Source organism: Ochlerotatus camptorhynchus, unplaced genomic scaffold, assembly GCF_037179485.1.
Source record: "Ochlerotatus camptorhynchus isolate MF236.1 unplaced genomic scaffold, CSIRO-AGI_Acam_v1.1 ptg000627l, whole genome shotgun sequence".
NCBI classification, from domain to species: Eukaryota; Metazoa; Arthropoda; class Insecta; order Diptera; family Culicidae; genus Ochlerotatus; species Ochlerotatus camptorhynchus.
Genome location: NW_027041106.1, coordinates 46,304 through 69,908, shown reverse-complemented (window position 1 = coordinate 69,908; position 23,605 = coordinate 46,304). Strand labels below are relative to the sequence as shown.

Sequence of the window (23,605 nt, the reverse complement as noted above, 5' to 3'; positions counted from 1 at the left end):
ACCGTTAAGTCAACCAAAATGAGATCAAATGGAGTATTCAAAATAAGTTACATCATAACAGCAAATTCTGATTTCAATTTGATCTCTAACTTTGCTCGGGTAGCGCCACGTTTGAGCGAAGGTGGAAGCAACGCATTTTTTCCTCTGTTCTGTGTACCACTGCGACCAGTAATTTGATCTATTGTAGTAGCAAAGCATAGAAAAATGAGAAATTACACAAACGTTTCTTCTGAGGATGTAATCTTTGCTATCAAATTCGTTCGAAGCATTTACCTTTGAGCGGCAGATGACGCGATTGTACCTGTCTCATAGCGTTCGTATGAGAAAATGGAAGAGTTGTCAGTCTTCTTGATTTGTTGTCTTCGATATTAGTCAGACCATCCGAACTGAATTTAATCCATTTTGAAGCAAACCAAGGTCGACGATTTAATTGAGCCACACTATAAAATGGTGTATTCATGGTCACTTGTGGTCTGGAGTAAAGAAGTACAGCTATAATGTGACCATAAAATCTATACAAATCTGAACGCATTTTTTTTTTAATTATTTACACCTGTGTCGTGCACAGGTTGCACATGTGGACGCGACGCCACTGAGTGGGAGTGGGATTATTTTACTACGAAAACTATATGCATGAACTAATCTGTTTTTTCATCATTCTAGAGTGCAAGTAACCTTTATTTGGAAACAAATCAAATATTGCAAAGTTTTCAACAAACTAAAGGTGTGCTAGGAGGAACTATCCTATATCACAATAAGTATGATGATCATGTGTTGTGGAAATGGTATTACATAACTAATTTTTTTTTTCTTTTTGTTTGTGACAGAGTTGTTGCTAGCCAATTATCAGATAACCTTACGAAAATATTCACTTTATCGGATTTGTATCGACTCAAGTCGTCGGAATACATCGCAGCAAACTACCATATACCGATTGGGGTAACCCTCATAAATGCATACATACCAGTGAATGAATATGTAGAGCTTGTTCGATCGTCATCGCAATCGCATAATTTGTTCATCAATTCCACTGCAAAGGACATAATTCCATTCCAAGTACGCAAGAAATCTTTTTCGAAAGATGCACATTCCTTGATAAAACGGGATAAATCTTTAATTTTTACACATATTCCGGAAGAAGACCTAGACGATGGAGCTGGAGCGATAAAGCCAAGTCACAAAAGAAAGCCAACCTTCAGTAGGCCAACGCATTTACCTTTGTTGTTCAAAAACCCAGCATCTCTAGACATAACGGAATCTGGGTTTAATTCCATTAATTTTGATGAAACTGATAGCTTTCCAAATTTTATTGGTAAAACCAGCGTTTGTTCAACCCCTATGGCAGAAAATAAAGTATTACCCCACGGTAATGTGCTATCAATTTGTGCGGCGAGTGAAGAAACTAACATAGAAGATCAATCAGATGATCAACAAGAAGATAAACGGGAAAAATCACATTCGGCATGCGAAGAGAAAGCCACCCAGAAACTGCTTAGTGAAATACCGGAACAGGTTGATAATAACTGCTTCATCAACTTTATTAGCAATCCACACAAAACTATTCATGTTAGATCTTCTATGTCTAATATCAGTAAGTTTGATAGTTCAACGGAAACTGATGATAGCCATAATCCATACGAGATTAATTCCGAAGAAAAAGTAATATTGAAGATGAAAAAATTCAGAAACAGGGATTTTTGTAGAACCATTGCTGATCCTGCTTACCCCATCTTTAATAGCGATGGTTGCGCCATATCGTACAGTCTTTTTAAAGAGTTCCTGGACCAACATTATAATGATATGAAAAAAAATTCCGCTATTGAAGGTGATACACAACCTAAGGTGGAAAACTACATAGTTCCGGAAACAAACGAAAGGACAGCTAATGTAATAGGCTCGCTCATCCGTATCGATTCTACAAAAAATCGACATGATCTAAACTTGCCTCTCAAAGCGCTGGACCTTAAGGGAACAGAACCAACCCAAGCATGTAAAATGTTCGATTCTCCAATTCGTCGCAAAAAGCTATCGGGTTTACAACTTACCCCTCTGATGTCTAAGCTGACTATATTGGCTATGAATGATCAACAATCGAGTGGATTTTCAAGCTGGGATACAACACCTGGATGTAATTTCAATAACCCTATGACACCTTTGGAATATCAACCGAAGCGTAGGAAATCGAAGATATTTTCTACTGGTGGATCGGCGAGTGACGGAGAGTGTTTAACGGATTGTGAAACGAGTAAATCGGTAAAAGTTGAACTGTTCATATGTGTCCAACAGAACATGACATTGGTGTTAGTATTGCAAGAAAAAAGCAGCGAAATGGAGGTCATGATACATTCATTGGTAAGTATGTATTATAACGGCGCCGGTGGTGTAGTGGTAAGCGTGATTACCTCTCACCCCAGCAGGCCTGGGTTCAATCCCAGTCGGCGCCGCCGGGATGTTCTGAGGCATAACATCTCTGATCACGCCTTCCTTCGGATGGGAAGTAAAGCCGTTGGTCCCCGGTTCATGAGTTGATGGGTCCATAGGTAGGGTCCAGGTGTGGGAGCTGCCTTCCTGGCACGTCGGTAGCATTGGTGCTCAGCACGGAAAACAAGATCGACGGAAAAAACAAATCAAAGGAAAAAAAAGTATGTATTAGTTTATTCGTCTGTAGTAGGGCAAGGTTGCAAATACTAATTTCGCATTAAAAAATCTTTATCGTAACCATTTTGGAAAACGCCACACGTGACATTCGATTTTACTCTCGTTTTGTACGTTAAACACAACGTCGGACATTATAGCGCATCATTGTGCGAATATAGCGCACTACTTTAATACCTTGTACAGACATACAAAGTTCACTGTTGTACTACCGTTGTACCATAGAGGTAACTCTAAGACTAGAAGGTCCCGAAGAAACGTGCTCAACTTTTTGGCTCAGCTCTGGTACTATCTTCGGTCCCTAGCTAATCGATTCACCCCTCGAAACATAGGAAAATCCACTAACCCCTCATTTTATCTGTCGAACTTTCATAGCGAATCAAAACAAACATTGTGTAGTACTAGAATTTCGACTAGAATGGGGTACGTTAATCGTTTGCTTGGGACCAGTAGGCTAGTCAAGTAGTGAGCCAATTTAAAATCGTAAGTTTCGTATTGATTGTTGGTTGTACCAACAATCAATACGAAACTAACGATTTTAAATTGGCTCACTACTTGACTAGCCTATTTGTCCCAAGCAAACGATTAACGAACCCCATTCTAGTCAAAATTCTAGAACTACGCAATGTTTGTTTTGATTCGCTATGAAAGTTTGACAGATAAAATGAGGGGTTATTGGTTTTTCCTATGTTTCGAGGGGTGAATCGATTAGCTTAGGACCGAAGAGAGTACCAGGGCTGAGCCAAAAAGTTGAGCACGTTATTTCGGGACCTTCTAGTCAGAGTTGAGCCAAAAAGTTGAGCTCGTTTATTCGGGACCTTCTGGTCTTAGAGTTACCTCTATGGTACAACCAACAATCAATACGAAACTAACGATTTTAAATTGGCTCACTAATAGACTAGCCTATTGGTCCCAAGCAAACGATTAACGAACCCCATTCTAGTCAAAATTCTAGTACTACACTATGTTTGTTTTGATTCGCTATGAAAGTTTGACAGATAAAATGAGGGGTTATTGGTTTTTCCTATGTTTCGAGGGGTGAATCGATTAGCTTAGGACCGAAGAGAGTACCAGAGCTGAGCCAAAAAGTTGAGCACGTTATTTCGGGACCTTCTAGTCTTAGAGTTACCTCTATGGTTGTACCAACAATCAATACAAAACTAACGATTTTAAATTGGCTCGCTACTTGACTAGCCTATTGGTCCCAAGCAAACGATTAACCTACCCCATTTTAGTCGAAATTATAGTACTACGCAATGTTTGTTTTGATTCGCTATGAAAGTTTGACAGATAAAATGAGGGGTTATTGGTGTTTCCAATGTTTCGAGGGGTGAATCGATTAGCTTGGAACCGAAGAGAGTACCAGAGCTGAGCCAAAAAGTTGAGCACGTTTCTTGGGTACCTTCTAGTCTTAGAGTTACCTCTATGGTTGTACCAACCGGTGGAAACTAACGATTTTAAATTGACTCACTACTTGACTAGCCTATTGATCCCAAGCAAATCGATTAACGTACCCCATTCTAGTCGACATTCTAGTACTACACCATGTTTGTTTTGATTCGCTATGAAAGTTTGACAGATAAAATTAGGGGTTCGTGGATTTTCCTATGTTTCGAGGGGTGCATCGATTAGCTTGGGACCGAAGCGAGTACCAGAGCTGAGCCAAAAAGTTGAGCACGTTTCTTCGGGAGCTTCTGGTCTTAGAGTTACCTCTATGGTTGTACCATAGCTAGTCGAATCACCCCTCGAAACATAGGAAAATCCAATAACCCCTCATTTTATCTGTCAAACTTTCATAGCGAATCAAAACAAACATAGTGTGGTACTAGAATTTTGACTGGAATGGGGTACGTTAAACGATTTGCTTGGGACCAATAGGCTAGTCTATTAGTGAGCCAATTTAAAATCGTTAGTTTCGTATTGATTGTTGGTTGTACCATAGAGGTAACTCTAAGACCAGAAGGTCCCGAATAAACGAGCTCAACTTTTTGGCTCAGCTCTGGTACTATCTTCGGTCCCAAGCTAATCGATGCACCCCTCGAAACATAGGAAAATCCACGAACCCCTCATTTCATCTATCAAACTTTCATAGCGAATCAAAACAAACATTGCGCAGTACTAGAATTTCGACTAGAATGGGGTACGTTAATCGTTTGCTTGGGACCAATAGGCTAGTCAAGTAGTGAGCCAATTTAAAATCGTTAGTTTCGTATTGATTGTTGGTTGTACTGCTTTAAGCTAGTACCACAAATTGTACTTTTTGAGGTACTAGATTAAAGGAGTACAATGGTACTAATTTGTATGTCTGTCGGTGGTATAAGTCTGATATTTGACGTTAAGCATCTACAACTATGTAAATCGTTAGCTTCACGCATGAAGTAATAGAGCAATTCCCTACGAATTCGCAAATCGGTTTATTTTTGTATTTTTTGATTTGGTTGAAAATTTGCGGGAACGTTCCTTATGACCGACAATGCCATTTTGTTAGCTATGAAGTAGAAGAGTAAATAAAACACGTCTTTACTGGTCAAGACAACAAACTCAAGTGAGGTTTTTATTCATCCGCTTGCACGGCAATGAATGGTTGTTCAGTTGCTTTTACACTGACTGAATGAACGCGCGATGCTCAATGGCGCAGTGCTGCCATCACTCCTCCTCATCGCGCATAGATTGAAGATCAATCCTCTCGCGTATATCAATAAGTTACACTTATGTTCTGTTTCTCCGCCAAATCCCGCACAAAATGAAATTTGGTATCCACGTGCTTTGAACGTTTCAGTCCTGCGTTCTGGTCCAACATTTTTATGCAGCTTTGGTTGTCTTCGAAGATTTGCACCGGTTTCTGCACAGGTTCCCCGAAGTCCTTCATTAGCTTTTCCAGCCAAAGCAACTCCTGACAGCTTTCAGCCAACGAGATATACTCCGCTTCAGTCGATGAAAGTGCCACACATGCTTGCTTTCTAGCACACCATGAAATCGAACCACCAGCCAATCGGAATAGATAGCCCGAATTCGACTACCGGTCTTTCACATTTCTGGCCCAATCGGCGTCTGCATACCCTTGAAGTTTTTCATCACTGGAACCCAGTCTCAGCTTCAAATCACTTGTAGCTTTCAGGTATCGCAACACCCTTTTTGCTTCCGTCCAATCCGCATTCGTTGGTTTGCTCACCTGCCTTCCAAGAATCGATGTACTGATTGCAATATCCGGCCGAGTATTCACCGATAGATACAGCAAACCTCCGCCGAAACTCTGAAACTTCTCATTGTTCGGAAGCCTCTCATTCTCCTCCTTTTGCTGTAAATATCCGACGTCCATTGGAATCTGTGATCCCTTAGCTTCCGCAAGTCCAAACTACGCAACCAACTTGTCGATTTTTGGTCCAAGCAGTAGGCGTTGACATGCTTTGTCACTCTTATACCCAAAAAATACTGCACGTCACCAAGTTTTGTGATCTGGAACTTGTTCTCCAAGGCTTTCACAACTCCATCGTATTCTTCGTTGTTGGATGTAACATAGCATCCACGTACACCAGGATGTACACTGTGTTGCCGTTCCTCTTCCGTACGTACAGACACGGGTCAGCGTCCGCCTGTTTGAATCCAAGTCGCTTCAGAACATCATTCAGCTTTTGGTTCCAAACTCTTGCTGATTGCCTCAACCCATATAGACTCTTACGCAACCGACAAGCAGTGTTACTTCCAACGCGCAGTCCGGGTGGTACTCGCATGTAAATAGTCTCCTCCAGATCACCATTCAAATATGCAGTCTTTACGTCAAAGTGCCTAACCTGCATTGCGTCACGTCCAGCGACGGTTAGAAGTGTACGAAGCGTCACCTGCTTTGCGACCGGAGCAAAAACTTCGTTGTAGTCAAGACCATACCTCTGAGTAAAACCCTGTGCAACTAACCTTGCTTTATACCGTATGATTTCACCTTGCTCATCCTGTTTCTTCTTGTAGATCCAACGGCATCCGATTACCTTGCTTCCTGGTGGCAATGTTGTCAACTCCCAGGCTCCATTCTCGCTCAGAGACTTCAGCTCATCATCGATGGCAGCCTTCCAACGGTCACATTCAAGACCATTTACTGCCTCTTGATAGCTGCGAGGTTCTTCCTGCCGACACTGAACCATCTTGCCATCTGCCAAGTAACGCTCAGGTGGAACACCTTTGGTTAACCTTCCAGAACGACAAGGTGTTTCTACGAATTGCTCCTCGTGAAAGCGAGTCGACTCCTCCTGGACAGAGATAGATTCATCATCCTGGCGGAACACTTCACTACTATTAGCATCTTCGTAGAGACTCCGATCTTCAAGGCCACGCATCGTTTCTTCGCAAGATTCGTCTTCAAAGCCACGTAAAACTTCGTCACTGTCTACATCCGATTCTTCACCAGACACTTCGGATTCAGTATCGGAATAATCCGACTCTTCCAGTTCCTCACCGCTATTCGGCCTTACTGGCAACGGGGGTAACTGAAGCAATTCGTCCTCGATGACTTCCTGGACATCCTCATTCGACTTCAAAAAACGAGCGTCTCGACTGAAAACAATTTTGGGAGTCTTCAAGTCAATAAAACGCCACGCTTTATGCTGCTGGGAGTATCCAACGAAAGTCATTTTCGTTGCCTTCGGCTGCAACTTCGTTCGCTTCTCCTTCGGGATAAAAACGTACGCCTCTGTGCCGAACACCTGCAGCAAGCTCATGTCCGGCTTCGAACCATACCAAATCTCGAAGGGCGTCTCCTGTACCGGCTTCGTGGGCAACATGTTCTGCAAGCAGTTGGCTGTACTGACCGCCTCGGCCCAGTACCGATAGCGTAATCCAGACTCTATGACCATACACCGCGCCATCTCTACCAGCGAACGGTTCTTGCGCTCAGCGACTCCGTTCTGCTGTGGCGTGTATGCTGTCGTGAATTGCTGCTGTATACCTTCCTGCTTCAGAAAACGTTCCATCTCTGCGCTACGGTATTCTTCCCCTTGATCAGACCTGATTATCTTTGTCGGCCTACCGAATTGCGTTTTCATGCTGCGCACGAAATCTCGCATAGCATCCACCGTCTCCGACTTCTTGGACAAGAAATACAGAGTGGTATAACCGAAGGTATAACGGCTGTAGTCATCGATCAAGGTTAAAAAATATCGCCGACCACCGGGCGTGACCGTATTCATCGGTCCACACAAATCACTGTATACCAGGTTCAAAATCGCCTTCGACTTCCGCTTCGCCTTCTTGGGAAATGACAGCCTAGCCATCTTCCCTTGCAAGCAAGGTTCACATGTAGTATTAATAGAGCAGCTATTTACCTTAATACCAGTTGCCAATTTCTTCCGCTCGAGATCCAGGATAGCTTGAGCATCACGATGTCCCAACTTCCTGTGCCACTCATGGATGCAACCCTTCTTGTGACACTGATCCGATGCCACATTCGCTCGTTCCACCATTGGAAGATGATAGAGACCCTTGCTCCTCAGCGCAACAGCAGCAACTCGGTCCCCACTCGCAATCGTGCAAGTTCAGGAACAAATAGCACTTCACTGAGCGAAATTTCCATTTCGTCACCATCTTCACCGTAGCAACAAATCATGCACGATCCGACACCTTTCACCGCTGCTCGCTTGCCATCGGCAACCGTCACCGATTTCGGCGTATCTGCTCGTGGTTCACTCAGCGACACAAAGAACTGGCGATTTGCACACATGTGCGAACTCGCACCGGAATCGACAATCCAGTCCTTGACCGCATTTTCACTGGCACCAAATGCGAATCCTTGCACTTCGGACTTCGCGACTTTAGCCTTCGCTTGCTGCTTTGAAATCTTCTTCTCTTTGTTTTCACCCCTTTCAGAACTGCTGGCACCACCTTCGTTCTTCTGCCACTTCCACAGCGTGCAGTCTCTCTTCATATGGCCGGGTTTTCACAATAAAAGCATACAACACTCATCTTCTTATCGTCCGTCTTCAGAACAACCGGATCCACTACCGACGATTCCCGCCGCTTATGTACTTCGTCGATAATTTTCCCCTTCACTAATTTCAGCGTCAAATCGTCGCCGGACCGGTTTTCCAACGTCGTCGTTAGAGTGTCGAACGAATTTGGCAAACCACCTGAAGATCCTCGTCTAGCTTTGTACCAGCGTTAGCCAGCTTCTCGAACAAATCCTCAAACTCCATCAGGTGCTCTTCGATGTTGTCACCATTGTGGTAGTGCATGTCGCAGATCCGTTTGAGCAAATGCATTTTGGTCGTCAGCGTCTTCTTCTGGTGCTGCCTCTCCAAATTGTCCCACACTGCCTTCGTGGAATTCGTATTCCGAATGTGCCCGTGTTGACATCTTGACAGCAGCAGACCGATCGTTGCGCGCGCCTTCTGGTCTCCCTCGTCCCAGGCAGCCAGCACCGCCACATTTGCACCTTCCGCAGCCCCTCCTGGCTTCACTCCCGGCGAGACGTACTTCCAAAGTCCTTCTCCCACTAACAGAAACTCGACTTCCAATTTCCACGAATCATAATTATTCGTTCGTAAGCTTCGCGATTCCCGTTCGCTTCATTTTATTGAATCAAATGTTCGAACAAATTCAATAAAAATAACAAGCTTTTTTGTTTTTTATCGACTTGATGAAACATGTTAACTTTTCTTACAAAACAAAATGGCTAACTCCACAGGCCCATAACCTGTTAGCTATGAAGTAAAAGAGTAAATAAAACACGTCTTTACTGGTCAAGACAACAAACTCAAGTGAGGTTTTTATTTATCCGCTTGCACGGCAATTAGGTTTTGCACCGTCGGGGTTAACCTCAATCTGATGACAGTTCAGTGGTACTGTTTACGTGGACTTAGTCAATTTTTTCTTGGGTGGATTTTCTCGATAATTTTACAGACTGCAGTGAGATATAAACCACACTTCTGCAATGTCCACGAGCAACATCCTTTCAACGCGCTGTTCCTCGAAAATTTTCAAGTTAAAATTCGGAAATTTTAGATTTTTTTTTTTTTTTTGAAAAAACGACTAAGGCTCTGAACCATTTGGCGGATTTTTTAACTTTTGGTTATAATTTGACAGATGGAAAGTTATCGATTAACCCTGCTACCCGAGGGTGGTTATTTCTGACAGACAAGAAGTTAAATTTTGACAACCGTGGCTCGAAAACCGGTCGATCGACAGCACGGGGATTTGCGAACATAGAAAATAACTTTCGAAATGTCACTTTTAACCACAAGTTAAATTTAACTCGGCAAATGGTTCACAGCCTAAGTGCTTGTAAACAGTACCACTGAACTAGGTTTTGCACCGTCGGGGTTAACCTCAATCTGATGACAGTTTAGTGGTACTGTTTACGTGGACTTAGTCGATTTTTTCTTGGGTGGATTTTCTCGATAATTTTTCAGACTGCTGTGAGATGTAAACCACACTTCTGCATTGTCCACGAGCAACATCCTTTCAACGCACTGTTCCTCGACAATTTTCAAGTTAAAATTCGGAAATTTTCGAATTTTTTTTTTTTTTTGAAAAAACGACTAAGTGCTTGTAAACAGTACCACTGAACTGTCAAAACGGTTCAGCCGATTAACACTGAGTTCATTTGTGACGTCACGCTGCAGTACCTAATTAGGTTTTGCACCGTCGGGGTTAACCTCAATCTGATGACAGTTTAGTGGTACTGTTTACGTGGACTTAGCCGATTTTTTCTTGGGTGGATTTTCTCGATAATTTTTCAGACTGCAGTGAGATGTAAACCACATTTCTGCAATGTTCACGAGCAACATCCTTGCAATGCGCTGTTCCTCGACAATTTTCAAGTTAAAATTCGGAAATCTTAGAATTTTTTTTTTCGAAAAAACGACAGCCTTAGTCGTTTTTTCGAAAAAAAATATTCTTAAATTTCCGACTTTCAACTTGAAAATTGTCGAGGAACAGCGCGTAGAAAGGATGTTGCTCATGGACATTGCAGAAGTGTGGTTTACATCTCACTGCAATCTGAAAAAATATCCAGAAAATCTACCCAAGAAAAAATCGACTAAGTCCACGTAAACAGTACCACTGAACTGCCATCAGATTGAGGTTAACCCCGACGGTGCAAAACCTTTCAGCTAAATTATCCGGAATGTGTATGTTTTAAAACAATGTATTTTCTTGCAAATACATATTTCGCTCGTTGGCATATGCAAAGAACTTATAATTGCGATTTTTCGAGAATGATTTCATTTATTTTTACATTGTAAAATTGATATTTTGCCCATAATCGCATATCAGTCCCATTGTTGCTTGATTTCCTATCCCCATGAGACTGTTATGTGATTATGGGTAGTATAGTTGTAATAGAAATTCATACTTTAATTCTTAGTAATATCAACAATTTTCTTTTCATTATTACAGTTTGAAAAGTGTCTGACTTCTATTTGTCTTTCAGAAATAGGAATAAATGAGTGGTATTTTTTAGTTCCTTGAATGATTATAGCCCTTGAGTATTGTTCGTTGAGCTCGTGCTTATAGTTTCATATTCTTCAGTAGTTGCATAACAAAAGAAAATTTGAGTCAGCTGATCCTCGTTTCGGTTCTGACCCCAATCGTATAGTTCGTGAAATACATTCTGATAAGATGTTTATGAGTGGTTCGAAAAATCCGCGGAGTTTCATGAATTGACCACTTTTACGGATGTTCCTGATCTTCCACATGACCAGACTTGTGTGAGTGCTCGCGATTTGTAGAACCGTTGATTGTGACTGCAAGTGGATTTGGTGGGTTTTGTGAGTCGGACGCTTGTTTTTTGGCCTCTTATTGTGTCTAACATGTGCAGAGTATCATTATAGGGTCTGATATATTTGTGAGAATATCTTTTTGAGATTTTAGTAGTCACGTTTTGTTTGTAGTTTATATTTTATTTCTTTCATGTAATTATCGTAAATAATAGTTATTCAATAATAGATAGTTCATCCATATATTCGTACTTTGATGCGAAGCGCTGTGGATTATGAGATGCTCGATGACCCTGGAGGGATCGATTTTGCTTACTGAGCAGAAAATCATGGATTTAACCCCAAGCTCTTCCACAGCACAATAAATCGCCACCATCATTTGTATATTTGATATCGAACAATAACCTCGGAAACTATTTGCATATCAAGCGAAAACGTAGTCCTGTATTGTCGCGAAGCGTTATGGTTCTAAGATGCTCGATGACCCTGGAGGGATCGTTTTTGCTTACTGACAGAAAATCATGGGTTTAATCCTAAGCTCTCCATCATGACTCTTAAAATTCATGATCACTAAACAAAATGAATATGTTCTTTCGATAGTTGGCTATCGAGAGATTAAATAAACAATACATACTTTTGGTTGCATCGCCAACTTGAGGTGAATCCTAACCGAATACCCTACCCAACCCTCCAACTCCGTAGCACTTATGAGGGGTGTCGCTAAGTCGGTGGCCTCTCGTTAAGCAAGTACTACATCAACATTTCCTTCCCTATCCCTACCCAAGCAACACCATTTGTTTCCCAACGAGTAACAACAACCTTAGTGTGACTAATAGACGGTCTAAATTATGGACAACGCACCGCATATAAAACTTCATTGTACCTTAAAAAGCGCAGAAGGTGGAGTCTCTTTGCAACTTGTGTTTGTGGCATAAGGTGTTGCAAATAAGGTGCATCTAAAATGATATTTGAATGACACAAGTTGTAAATGAGGTTTTAACTCAATGAGGTACGACTTAATTGCAATGTTGGTATGATTGCGAAATTGCACATTTTGCTTCGATTAAATATATACGCCTTCAAAAACTTACAAATTGATGCCACAAATTTGCAGCTTAAAAGTATATCGAAATAAAAAATTGATCTCTAAAAAAAAACTATTGAAAAACATTACAGCTGTAATAAGTATTTCATGTCTTCATATTAATAGGGTGTGAAACATGAATAAATTGAAAAATAAGTTGATTATGTTTATTTCTGGTGGATTACATATGGCTGCCAGTCTTACCAACAGCATTCTAATTGTGTACATTGCGGGTCAACATGTTCAGTACAACCAACAATCAATACGAAACTAACGATTTAAAATTGGCTCACTACTTGACTAGCCTATTGGTCCCAAGCAAACGATTAACGTACCCCATTCTAGTCGAAATTCTAGTACTACGCAATGTTTGTTTTGATTCGCTATGAAAGTTTGACATATAAAATGAGGGGTGATTGGTTTTTCTTATGTTTCGAGGGGTGAATCGATTAGCTTGGGACCGAAGATAGTACCAGAGCTGAGCCAAAAAGTTGAGCTCGTTTCTTCGGGACCTTCTGGTCTTAGAGTTACCTCTATGGTACAACCATATATGTGCGGTTGTGTTTGCGAATGTGATTAATTTTGGGTTTCATTCTAACCGAACGAAATTAGCATGATGATGAGTTCTTAAAACTCAAAATTATGTTTAAAAAAATAATAATCAATGGGATGGTTAGTGGTCACTCTACATAATGTACCCAGACATTTTTTCGGCTCTCTAAGACAAGGCAGTGCTCTGTTGTGAGCCGATCAGACAAGATATTCTGACAAGCTGGTAGATGCCACACTCCGTCACCTCAGTGGGCAACTAAAACACACCTACCAGACCCCTATTTCATGAAGTGTCCGACCCGTAGCCGCAAACCTAAATTCTAATCAGAATAGATAATTTAAAATAAATACTTTACAAGTAACAATCAAGGCCTAATAAGTGAACAGGTTTTTTTAAACCAAATAAGCGTTTTTTATGCAACACCTAGTGAGCCTATTAATTTTAATTTTTTTAGCTGACAGAAAGTTTATCGAACCCAAAAATGCTTAAAAACTAATGTGAAGAAGTATTTTATGAATTTATTTAAACATAAACTTTTTTTTAAATAAAATAAACGTTATAATTTTTTTTTCAATTTTAAAACTCAATCAATCAATAAACAAATAAATAAATTAAATAAAAACAAATCAAAAAAGCCTGTAAACCAATTGGAATTAATAACTTAAACTCGCAAGCTCCCACTGTCTATCACTGAAAAATGCTAAAACTTTCATAATTTCGTCATTTTTTAACAGAATATTTTTATCTATCCATTGCAATAGAACCGCAAACTCCTCATGTTTTGATAAGCATTGCAGTATTTAAAAAATATTTTGATTCTGAAAATATTATGAACTGAAATAGTGTAATTTTTTTTACATTGGGTTTATTTGCGCTGTTTACCGGTTCGATTTTTTTTCGGTGCGTTTTGATTTATCTAATAGGAAGCCATCCACAAACTATGTAAGGATTTTTGAATGATAATTAAATCCCCCTCCTGTCCTTGTAAGACTCTGTAAAATTTGTAGTTCGCAATCCTTCCCCCGAAAATCTTTCTAAGATTTTGAAATTTTCAGAAAATCGTTAGATATCGATTTGGGTAAATTTTTACATGCATTTGCGCATTTAATGTATTTGAAGGTGTTTTGGCATTAAATCACTTAAGATAAAATTATGTTTTTCACCTAATAAATTGTATGTATGAAAATGTTAACCCCCTCTCCCCCTATTCCGTTACTTAATTTGTGGATGATCTCAAATGTTGGAAAATATATAAATAATCCAAAATAATCATTTTTTTTTTCAAAGTTTTCATAGAAAATTAGCATGTAACAATACGCTTTCGATCTCATCAAAGAAAATTGGACTCCCAACAAAACCGAAAAGTTGATTTTCTGCGGCTTTTGAGTACATCTTTGCTGTCGATCATAATATTACTAGCCAACAATTAGTGAATGGGATCGATATTTCAACGCTTAGAGTTCTTACTTCAAACCCTAAGGATTCAAACTCCTAGTTTATTGCGCGAGAAGACTTCTTTTCATAATCATCTAGTCATCATTCACAAATCTTTTTAAAAATAGCTTATAATTATAAAGCAATTTTGACAAAATACAAATCAAAGGCAATCAAATGGAGAACTCAATATAGTTCTTTAATGTCCTGCACCGATAACACATCAAAACGCCCTCTAATAACCAATAACAAGTGTAAAATTCTGAATTGATTTAATTTTTTAATGTTTGGAATATTTGTGAACATTCTCCATTATAGCAACATAATTTCAGCCGGTAGTGTACGGTTCATCCAGATAAAATGCAGCTCACTGAACTGTTGCAAATATGTTAATTAGTACGTTAGAATAATGTAGCTATTTGTCAAGACATCATTAAAAGTTTACAACAAGTATTTTTTACGTTGCAGATGAGTCGATATTAAAATAATGATTCATATTGAACTGCAACAACACCGCAACGATTTGTCAACATAACTGCACCATTACGTATTATCGATGGTATCCATGTTCCAGTTATGTTGAAAATAAGTAGCAAATGCGTAGTTTGAACAATCATATAATTTGTTGAGTTTGTGCGTGCTTTAAACGTCACTTGTCAGTAGCAATGTGACATCGGTGCAGCTCCTCCGTCAGCAGCCATCAGGTTTCGGCATTATGAACCACTAGTTCTGGCAATCCACCGCTATTTGGTGCCGTTTCCAGTTCACCAGCTGTTCCGGCAATATGAGCTCCGTCTCTAACGGATCCTCAACGGCCACATCTCCGTTCGGCGGCATCAACATATTTGGCCCCCAGCTCACGCAACAACGAATCCATCGTCACTTCAGGTTTCTCACCGTTTTATTTAGCCCTTTGGAACACCCGGTCGGTTGAGAGACTACGGCCACGCCAGCTGTTGGCATCGTCTTTAGTCACCATCGTCCCCCGCCATCCTATCGTCCTCGTCGTGGTCTTCCATTTCCTATGCATTACGATTCCTCCGGTTTTGCCAATGTGGTCCAAAAATATTTTACAACACCAAAGTGACAAGACATATTTGAGCCATGGTAGATACTAGATGGTTACATCAAACCTTTACAGTGACAACTTGATTCAGTTGGTTGCAAAAAGAAGTTTGAAAACTTATAGATTCATACGCTTAATTGGAACAAGATTGCAAATAGGTTCTTCTACACATCTTGGTTCATCAACTTGTTAGTAACATTTCGAAACAGTTGCTCAATAGGTACAAAACACATATAGTTCACACTCTGTTTCACCAAACTTTAAGGAAACTTAATGTTTTATGGAACTCTCATTCAACAAACACAACACAAGTTAGATTTGTTGCTCAAGTGTTTCATACAATATCACGTAGCATACAACTTCATACCAATTTGAGTGTAACATGTTTGCTCCTCCCATTTGAGGCATGATTTGACAGGTCATCCAAGCAGTACATTGAAACAGTTGAGTTTCATTATTGTGACCTTAAGTAAATGAAGCAACAAAGTTGAAACTTTGTCGTATCAAGATGTATTTCCTGTACCATTTAAGGGATTTCTGGGCAACTTAAATAAAAAATAAAAGAATTGAGATGTTTTCTGTGTTGCTTGGGTAGTTATGGTAAAGATGGGCGTGGCCAGGAATAGCGACAGTCATGCTTCTGTTGCTCTTGTTTAGATTGGAACCAATGTTTACTCCCCAGCATTATTCCTGAAAGTAGTCTAACTGAGAATTTCAGAAGAGACGTGAGTGTCGCTAGTATCCAATCTACGAAGTATATCATAACAACGCTAACGCTCCTATTGCATCACATGGACCTTTTCCATGCGATGTTAATTAATTAATTTAGTTTTATTTAGGAGGCTTTCAGCCTTAGGCTGGTTCGCCTCCACCCATGCGATGTTGCGAAGAAATGCCATTCAACTTTTTTTTTTTTTCATTTCGTTTATTTGGCAGGCTCAAATGTTATAAAAATAACATAGCGGAGCCGAGCAACATAGAATACCAATTTTGGTACCTTAAAACGGGGTAACATTGATAATTTTTTAAAGTATATTCTGAATATTTTTACAGCAACGAATATTTTTTTAATTTTATATTTTTAAAACAAGTACTGAGGATCCAGGAGTTTTTCCTTTGGTTTGTTTTTTCCGTCGATCTTGTTTTCCGTGCTGAGCACCAATGCTACCGACGTGCCAGGAAGGTAGCTCCCACACCTGGACCCTACCTATCGACCCATCAACTCATGAACCGGGGACCAACAGCTTTACTTCCCATCCGAAGGAAGGCGTGATCAGAGATGTTATGCCTCAGAACATCCTGGCGGCGCCGACTGGGATTGAACCCAGGCCTGCTGGGGTGAGAGGTGGATCCAGGAGTTAATTCGTTAGTTATTTGTTTAACGGGAATTAAAGCATATGCATTTTTTGTTAACTTGTTTGACCGAACATCAGTATTTTGATTTAGGGTTACTTTGATAATGCTCGATGAATGTAGAAAAAAATCGTGAAACTCAAACTTTTCAGTTCTTTAAATATGAAACTTTGAATAAGTATATAATCAGAAAACATAATAGGCAATAAGAATACAACATTGAATTTGTGATTGCTGTATCAGAAATACATTTCATAAATGATGGTTTGAGTGCTTTTTCAAACAGGCGAAAAATACGAAAATGGTTTTTTAATCTGTTTGTAAAATATGTAACACATACTATATAAAAACTGTATACGATATCAACGGAAATACCCTAAGCTACAATATGGAACCAACATTTCTAATTTAGAAAAAGCGCAGAGAGTAAATTTAATCTTTATATTATACTATCAAAGTTACCCGCGTTATCAAAGATACCCCGTTTTACGGTTCTCAAAATCAGTGGTGGCACGAGTACTGAAGTTTAACGTTTTTTTTCCTTAACATTTGATACTTTGCGCAATGACTATAGAGAAAACACACAAACACAAACTGGCAAGCTGAAAAAATGTCATGACATGTCAACATGTCTGTTTTCTGCAGGCGACAGAACATTTTCACACAATGAAGCAGACAATACTAGCGGCGCGTGCGACATAAATTTATGTCATGTAGAATTTTGCTGATTTCTGGCTAATTATAGCATTTATTTGATGTTTATTGCATGTAACTATGAGATAAGAATGAGCCACAGCCACTTTTCAAATGCAACTATTGTAAAAATAACAATATTCTATTATTAAGCCAACAATAGTTAATTTTAATTTAACATTTATTTGCTGTGTCCATTCTCTGGGCCATGAAAGCAAAAATAACTACCAACCATTCCCTCGTTTTCACCCGGAGAAAAATGTAAACAATAACAATACTTACGCGTTCCACGTAAGTATTGTTTTTAATTGTAAATTTCGGGAAATAAGTGCAAGATTTTCGAAAATCTTGAGACTTGAGTTAAGTAAGTATGCTGCAATTCGAGCTGCAGTTGATAAATATAATCAATTTTTCTGTTTTTTTTCCTTTATTTTTTCCGCCGATCTTATTTTCCGTACTGAGTACAAATGCTCCCGACGCCAGGAAGGCAGCTCCCACATCTGGACCCTACATATCGACCCATCAACTCATGAACCGGGGTTTTTTATTTTATGCCTCAGAAATTCAATTACAATTTCTGCAATTTTGTTTCAAAATGAAAACGAAACATAAAAAAAAAATTACCATATTATTTTTACATAAATAAACACATTTTTATTTCTACTGCGTGAATTGTCAGACTTTATAAAATAAATATGATTGAATCAACAATAAATCTCTTTTAAAAACAAACATATTTTTGTTGTTGACCCAGCTGCCAAATTTGACAGCTTATGTCAAAACCATGAAAGCTCTTGTAAATTCTAAAAGATTTTCTTTTTGATTTAACAATCCATGGGTTTTTAGAAACAAAAATACTGGATTGTTGAAACAATAATGATTTCTTTTTGCAGCCAAAACAAAATGAAATTCTTATTGATTTTACGTCAAATATTATTACTTTTAAAATATTTTTTTCTGCGTGTAGACGATGGTTTCGTTCCTCATTTTCATTGAACCCGAATCGTGGTCGCTGCTGCTGCTTCTGAACGTCGTTTCCCGTTGCATGCTATCCGCTACTCTCGTCGGTCGTCGGGGTCGTCACGTCCATTTCGTTATTTTCATTCAACATCTCCAACCCCGTATCGCGTGATTAACACTGAAATAAAAAATCGAGTGCTGCTGAAGACAGCTGAGGGACAACTCGCCATTCAATTCTATTCCACATTTATTATTAAATTGGCAAAGACTAGAAATGTTTGGATGCAGCTCCGTCAGACATGAAATAAATTTTATTCACAGTTAACTGCTGTTCTGTAATTAGAAAAGCAATCATTTTTGAGATAAATAAGTTTACAGATACAGAATCATGGCGCAAATCTTCTGAAATTACTACATAACTCAAATTATTATTTTTTTTCTTCATGTTCGTCTGGGTAGACTTCGGCTTCCTCTTCTCCGCCGTCTCGGCGACTTCCAGTCGCTTCTTCAGCCGCTCGTGGTCGTCCTGAGCCTCTTTCACAGTTGCGCGGAGCTGTCACAAAGCCTGCTTGAGGTCCTTCGCGATATTGTTCCGCGTGTTCGTGAACTCGATGATAGTATCGAGCTGTCCCGCGATAGCCAGCATCCTAGGGAGGGCCCCAAAGCCACTCATGAATTTTATTAGCCTGGGCCCATCCATAGGTTGTTCCTCTGGCTGTCCACCGGTCCCGTCGCTTAGCTCTGCGTCCAGTTTATCTTCCTGTGAAAACCACAATGAAAATGGTTCAGTCAACTTTAATCGAACCATACCTAGATAAAGTTTTGACCATATTTATTAAGGTTTTCGAAGAACCAACCATACGAACAATGGGTGGTTAAGAACGTTCACCATACGAAATTTAACTTTTTCCCATACATTTTTTACAAGGGAACTATAGCCTAAACAAATCAGAAAAGGCTCTAGTAGGATATGTGAATCCTATTCCCATTATCGTTCGAATAAGGTAGTACAGTTTAGAACCAACCATTGTTGTTAACTTCAAAATATATTAAAGGGCGAACACGAAATTATTGCGACACATTCAACAGGGCATAACTTTTTTACCATTTGGTAAAAATCAACCAAATTTTGCACACTTTCTCATTGATGTGTATTGTGTACATGCTGTCAAACTCGAAGTCGTGTTTTTCGATTCAACGAAAATGGAGGTGAACCAACGCGAGTTGAGAGAACAAATTCTTTCCAAACACCTGGAATTTCCTGACCTGTCGCACCGGCAGTTGGGAAAAATGTTAAACATTCACCATTCAACCGTCTCCAGAGTGTTGAAGCGGTTCCAGGAGCGGTTGACGTTGGACCACGGCAAAGGAGCAGGAAGAAAACCGGCACCGGAGAACAAAAAGACGGAGGGAAAGGTGAAGCGGATGATTAAAGCAAATCCCAACGTCTCAAGCCGTGATTTGGCTAAAAAAAAGATCGGCATGTCGCAGAGCTACGTCCAGAATGCAAAGAAGAGAGCTGGACTACATACATACAAGGTACAGAACTTCCCAAACCGTGATGAGCGGCAACAATCGACGGCTAAAAATCGGGCACGGAAGCTCTACGAGAAGATGCTGACAAAATATGGCTGCTGTGTGATGGACGACGAAACGTATATAAAAGCCGATTTTAAGCAAATTCCGGGGTTGGAGTTTTTCACCGGCAAGAGCAAGTTCGATGTGGACGACAAATTTAAGAAGAAGAAAATGTCGAAGTTCGCCTCCAAATATCTCATTTGGCAGGCCATCTGCTCTTGCGGACTGAGGAGTGAGCCTTTCGTGACAAAGGGCACAGTAAATGGCGAGATCTACAAATCTGAGTGCCTCGAGAAGCGCCTTTTGCCGTTCTTGCAGCAGCACGACGAAGCTCCGCTATTTTGGCCAGATTTGGCATCATGCCACTATTCTAAAAGTATCCTGGAGTGGTATGAGGCCAATTCTGTCCATTTTGTTCCAAAGGACATGAATCCGCCAAACTGTCCGGAACTGCGCCCGGTGGAGCAGTACTGGGCAATAATAAAGCGGGAACTTCGGAAGAGCAAGAAGACAGTCAAAGACGAGAAGGACATGTTAAGAAAATGAAAAAAAAAAAACTGAGAAACTGGTACCGGATGACACTGTAAAGACTTTGATGGAGGGCATCAAGCAAAAATGCAAAGGACCTCACTCAAGGCTCCATCGATTAACTTTTCTTTTGATTTTTGAAGTAAATATATGTATAAAACTACCCTAAAATTTTGGTTTGATTCTAAACATTATAAGAAAATTGGCATGACATTTTCGGTGTCGCAACAATTTCGTATTCGCTCTTTATGTCCGGGTAGAATTACCATACTTATTGATGTTATAATATTGTTGTAGCATATGCGGAACACAGCAGAAATGGATTGTTCTTTAATTTTAATGTGATTTGGAAGACTTCATTTTGTGAATACCTCCCTTGCTCTCGGCATTATTTTTTATTGATTTTAAGATAAATGGAATAAACAAATGTTGACACTCTGCAAAACAAACCTCCACTCTATTTCTAGTTGATAAATTGCACCGGTAAAATGAACCCGCTTCGATTTCCTTTTTTTTTTCAAAATCTCCTTCGCATGTAGACCGCTGGCTGTTAGCCATCATGGCTGGGATTGTCAAAGACCCTAAATATGTTTGTGGAAAATACATGCGTTTTTAAGGGCTACTACCACTCAGTTGATAAAAAAAAATCCGTAATGAAAACATTAGATGTAAGGGCCCATGCATTAATTATGTCACGCTAAATCAAGCAAAAAATTACCCCCTCTCCCCCTATCGTGACGTTTTTCCTATACCTAATGCATTGCTTGTCACAAAATCTTAGACCCCCCTCCCCCCTTAGAGCGTGATATATGCATCATCCCTTATAATAATAATATATGCATCAACCCTTATTGTGTGTTTGGGAGAAAACTTTCTTGGCGGGATGTAAAAGAAACACCTCTCTGTTAGCAGGTTACTCAACGCAGCTTCAAAGCTGAAAATTTATTTATATTTTTTAAATATAACTTACATTTTGGTGCCTTTTATAAATTTTTCTACGCTAAATTTCGCCAACAATCATTTGTGCAAATCACTTTGTTGACTACAAACTACCAAGCAGGTTTATTAATTTTAATTGAAACAAAGTAATCTTTCAATAAATTCAATAGATGTTTCTGTCTTGTTTACTTTCCTTTCACCTGACAGTTCCCATGACAGTTCAGCATGACAGCTGCGGTTAATGCTTGTCCGCACATTCGTAACGGGCGTAACCGGGACTCACTTGGTAGCGGGCGACGACTGCCCTGTGGGTTCGCCAACATTCCCCCGCCCGTGTAGTTCCGGTTCGCTTAAACTCTCCTTTTCTGGCTCTCCAGATGATTCCTGAATGTCCAGCAAAGCCTTCGTCGACCACGACCACCAAGTCACCGGGTTTCAAAGGTTTTGCCGGTCGGAACCACTTGGTGCGTCGGGTAAGTGTAGGTAAATATTCGTGTACCCAGCGGCTCCAGAAAGTATCAACTAGATTCTGGGCAAGCTTCCAGCTGTCCCGTAGAGTTGCGTAGTCTTGCACCAGATCCCGCCTAGGTTGGTTGATGCCTTGCGTCCCGTAGACCAAGAAGTGGTTCGGCGTGAGAGCCTCTTGCTCCGAATGATTCAAGGGAATATAGGCTAGCGGTCTCGAGTTAACTATCGACTCTGCTTCGAGCGCGACGGTTTCCAGGACCTCGTCACTGGGGTGATGTGGATGGTCTGCGATTGCCGCCATTGCCACCTTTACTGACCTGATCACCCACGGTCCTCCCATGTGGGGCGCTAGGGGTGGAATGAATAGCTATTTCGTGCTCACATTTGTGAATGTCACACTACAGTGTTAGTTGATGGGTTTCAGCTGCTCCTTCAGCAAGTTGCTGGCTCCCACAAAGTTGGTCCCGCTGTCTGAGCAAAACGTTGCCGGGGAGCCCCGACGTGCCACAAACCTTCTTATGGCCATCACGTACGACTGAATGGACAAGCTGTGGACGATCTCGAGATGAACTGCTCTGATGGACAGGCACGTGAAGAGCGCTACCCGAAAAAAAATTACAGTGAAATTTTCAGTGGAAACAATGCTCTAACATTAATATTTATTGTCGACAATAGAAATGATTGTTATAATGTTGTACTCTTCCGAAAACGGCAAAACTGCTACCTAGATGTACAATGAATGTACATAATAAAATGTTGTTACAATGATTTTTATCGTATTTTTCATTTATTTTATTGTTAACATGATTCGATCATGAACAATAATGAACAACTCTATTACAATAAAAATTGTTGTTACATTAAATATTGGTGTATTTTCATTGTGGGTTACTTCACGAACAATAAAAATAAATCTGATTGAAGCATGCAGACTATGAGAGGGTCAGCAACACTGCCAATGTAATTAAGATAGGCGCTGCTCGTATGGCTCTGGCTTTGACAGTTCGTTTGGCTCAAAATCAGGCAGTCCGCGTCCGCTCATATCTTATCCTAGACCCTCTCTAAAGCTTAATGGAGACCTTTTCCGTGCAGTCAATAATCATACAATAATAATAAAAAATTCCACCACTTGAAGATGTCAGAAAGGAACTCTCGATGAACATTTCAAATGATCCTATCTGCTTTGATCGATTCTCTTCATCGACTTTCTCTTTTCATAACCACTGCTATGCAAACAGATTTCGCGCTAATTCTACCACATAGTTTGATAAAGGAGGTTCTTATCTAGCGTCCAAAACGTCAAATACAACAGGGAAAGGTTTTGCAGCTGAGTTATTGACGAAAGAGAAAGTCGATGAAGAGAATCGACCAAAGCAGTTAGGACCATTTGAAATGTTCATCGAACTCTCAGGTGGAAGCATATTTCATGGGCGATTCTCTCCAGTCGAATGCATTAACTTATCAACGACATAGACGTGAATCTGCGAATCACTTGGTGTAGCTCCGGTTGCCGAGAAGAAGCATCTGGGGACTTTGACTTCACTTATATTCACCAGCAATCCAATCCACTGGCGCCAGTCTTCCAGTATTTC

General features: G+C 40.1%; 1 protein-coding gene across 1 annotated transcript in view; it reads left to right on the top strand.

Annotated features, from left to right (window-relative positions):
- HPS4 (Hermansky-Pudlak syndrome 4 protein) overlaps window positions 1–23,605 on the top strand; it is a 50,492-nt gene that overhangs the window by 9,122 nt on the left and 17,765 nt on the right. The window contains exons 3-4 of the mRNA XM_065237529.1: window positions 664–758; window positions 828–2,352. Of these exons, the coding sequence (XP_065093601.1) occupies window positions 664–758; window positions 828–2,352 (1,620 nt within the window). The remainder of the gene's footprint in view (window positions 1–663; window positions 759–827; window positions 2,353–23,605) is intronic.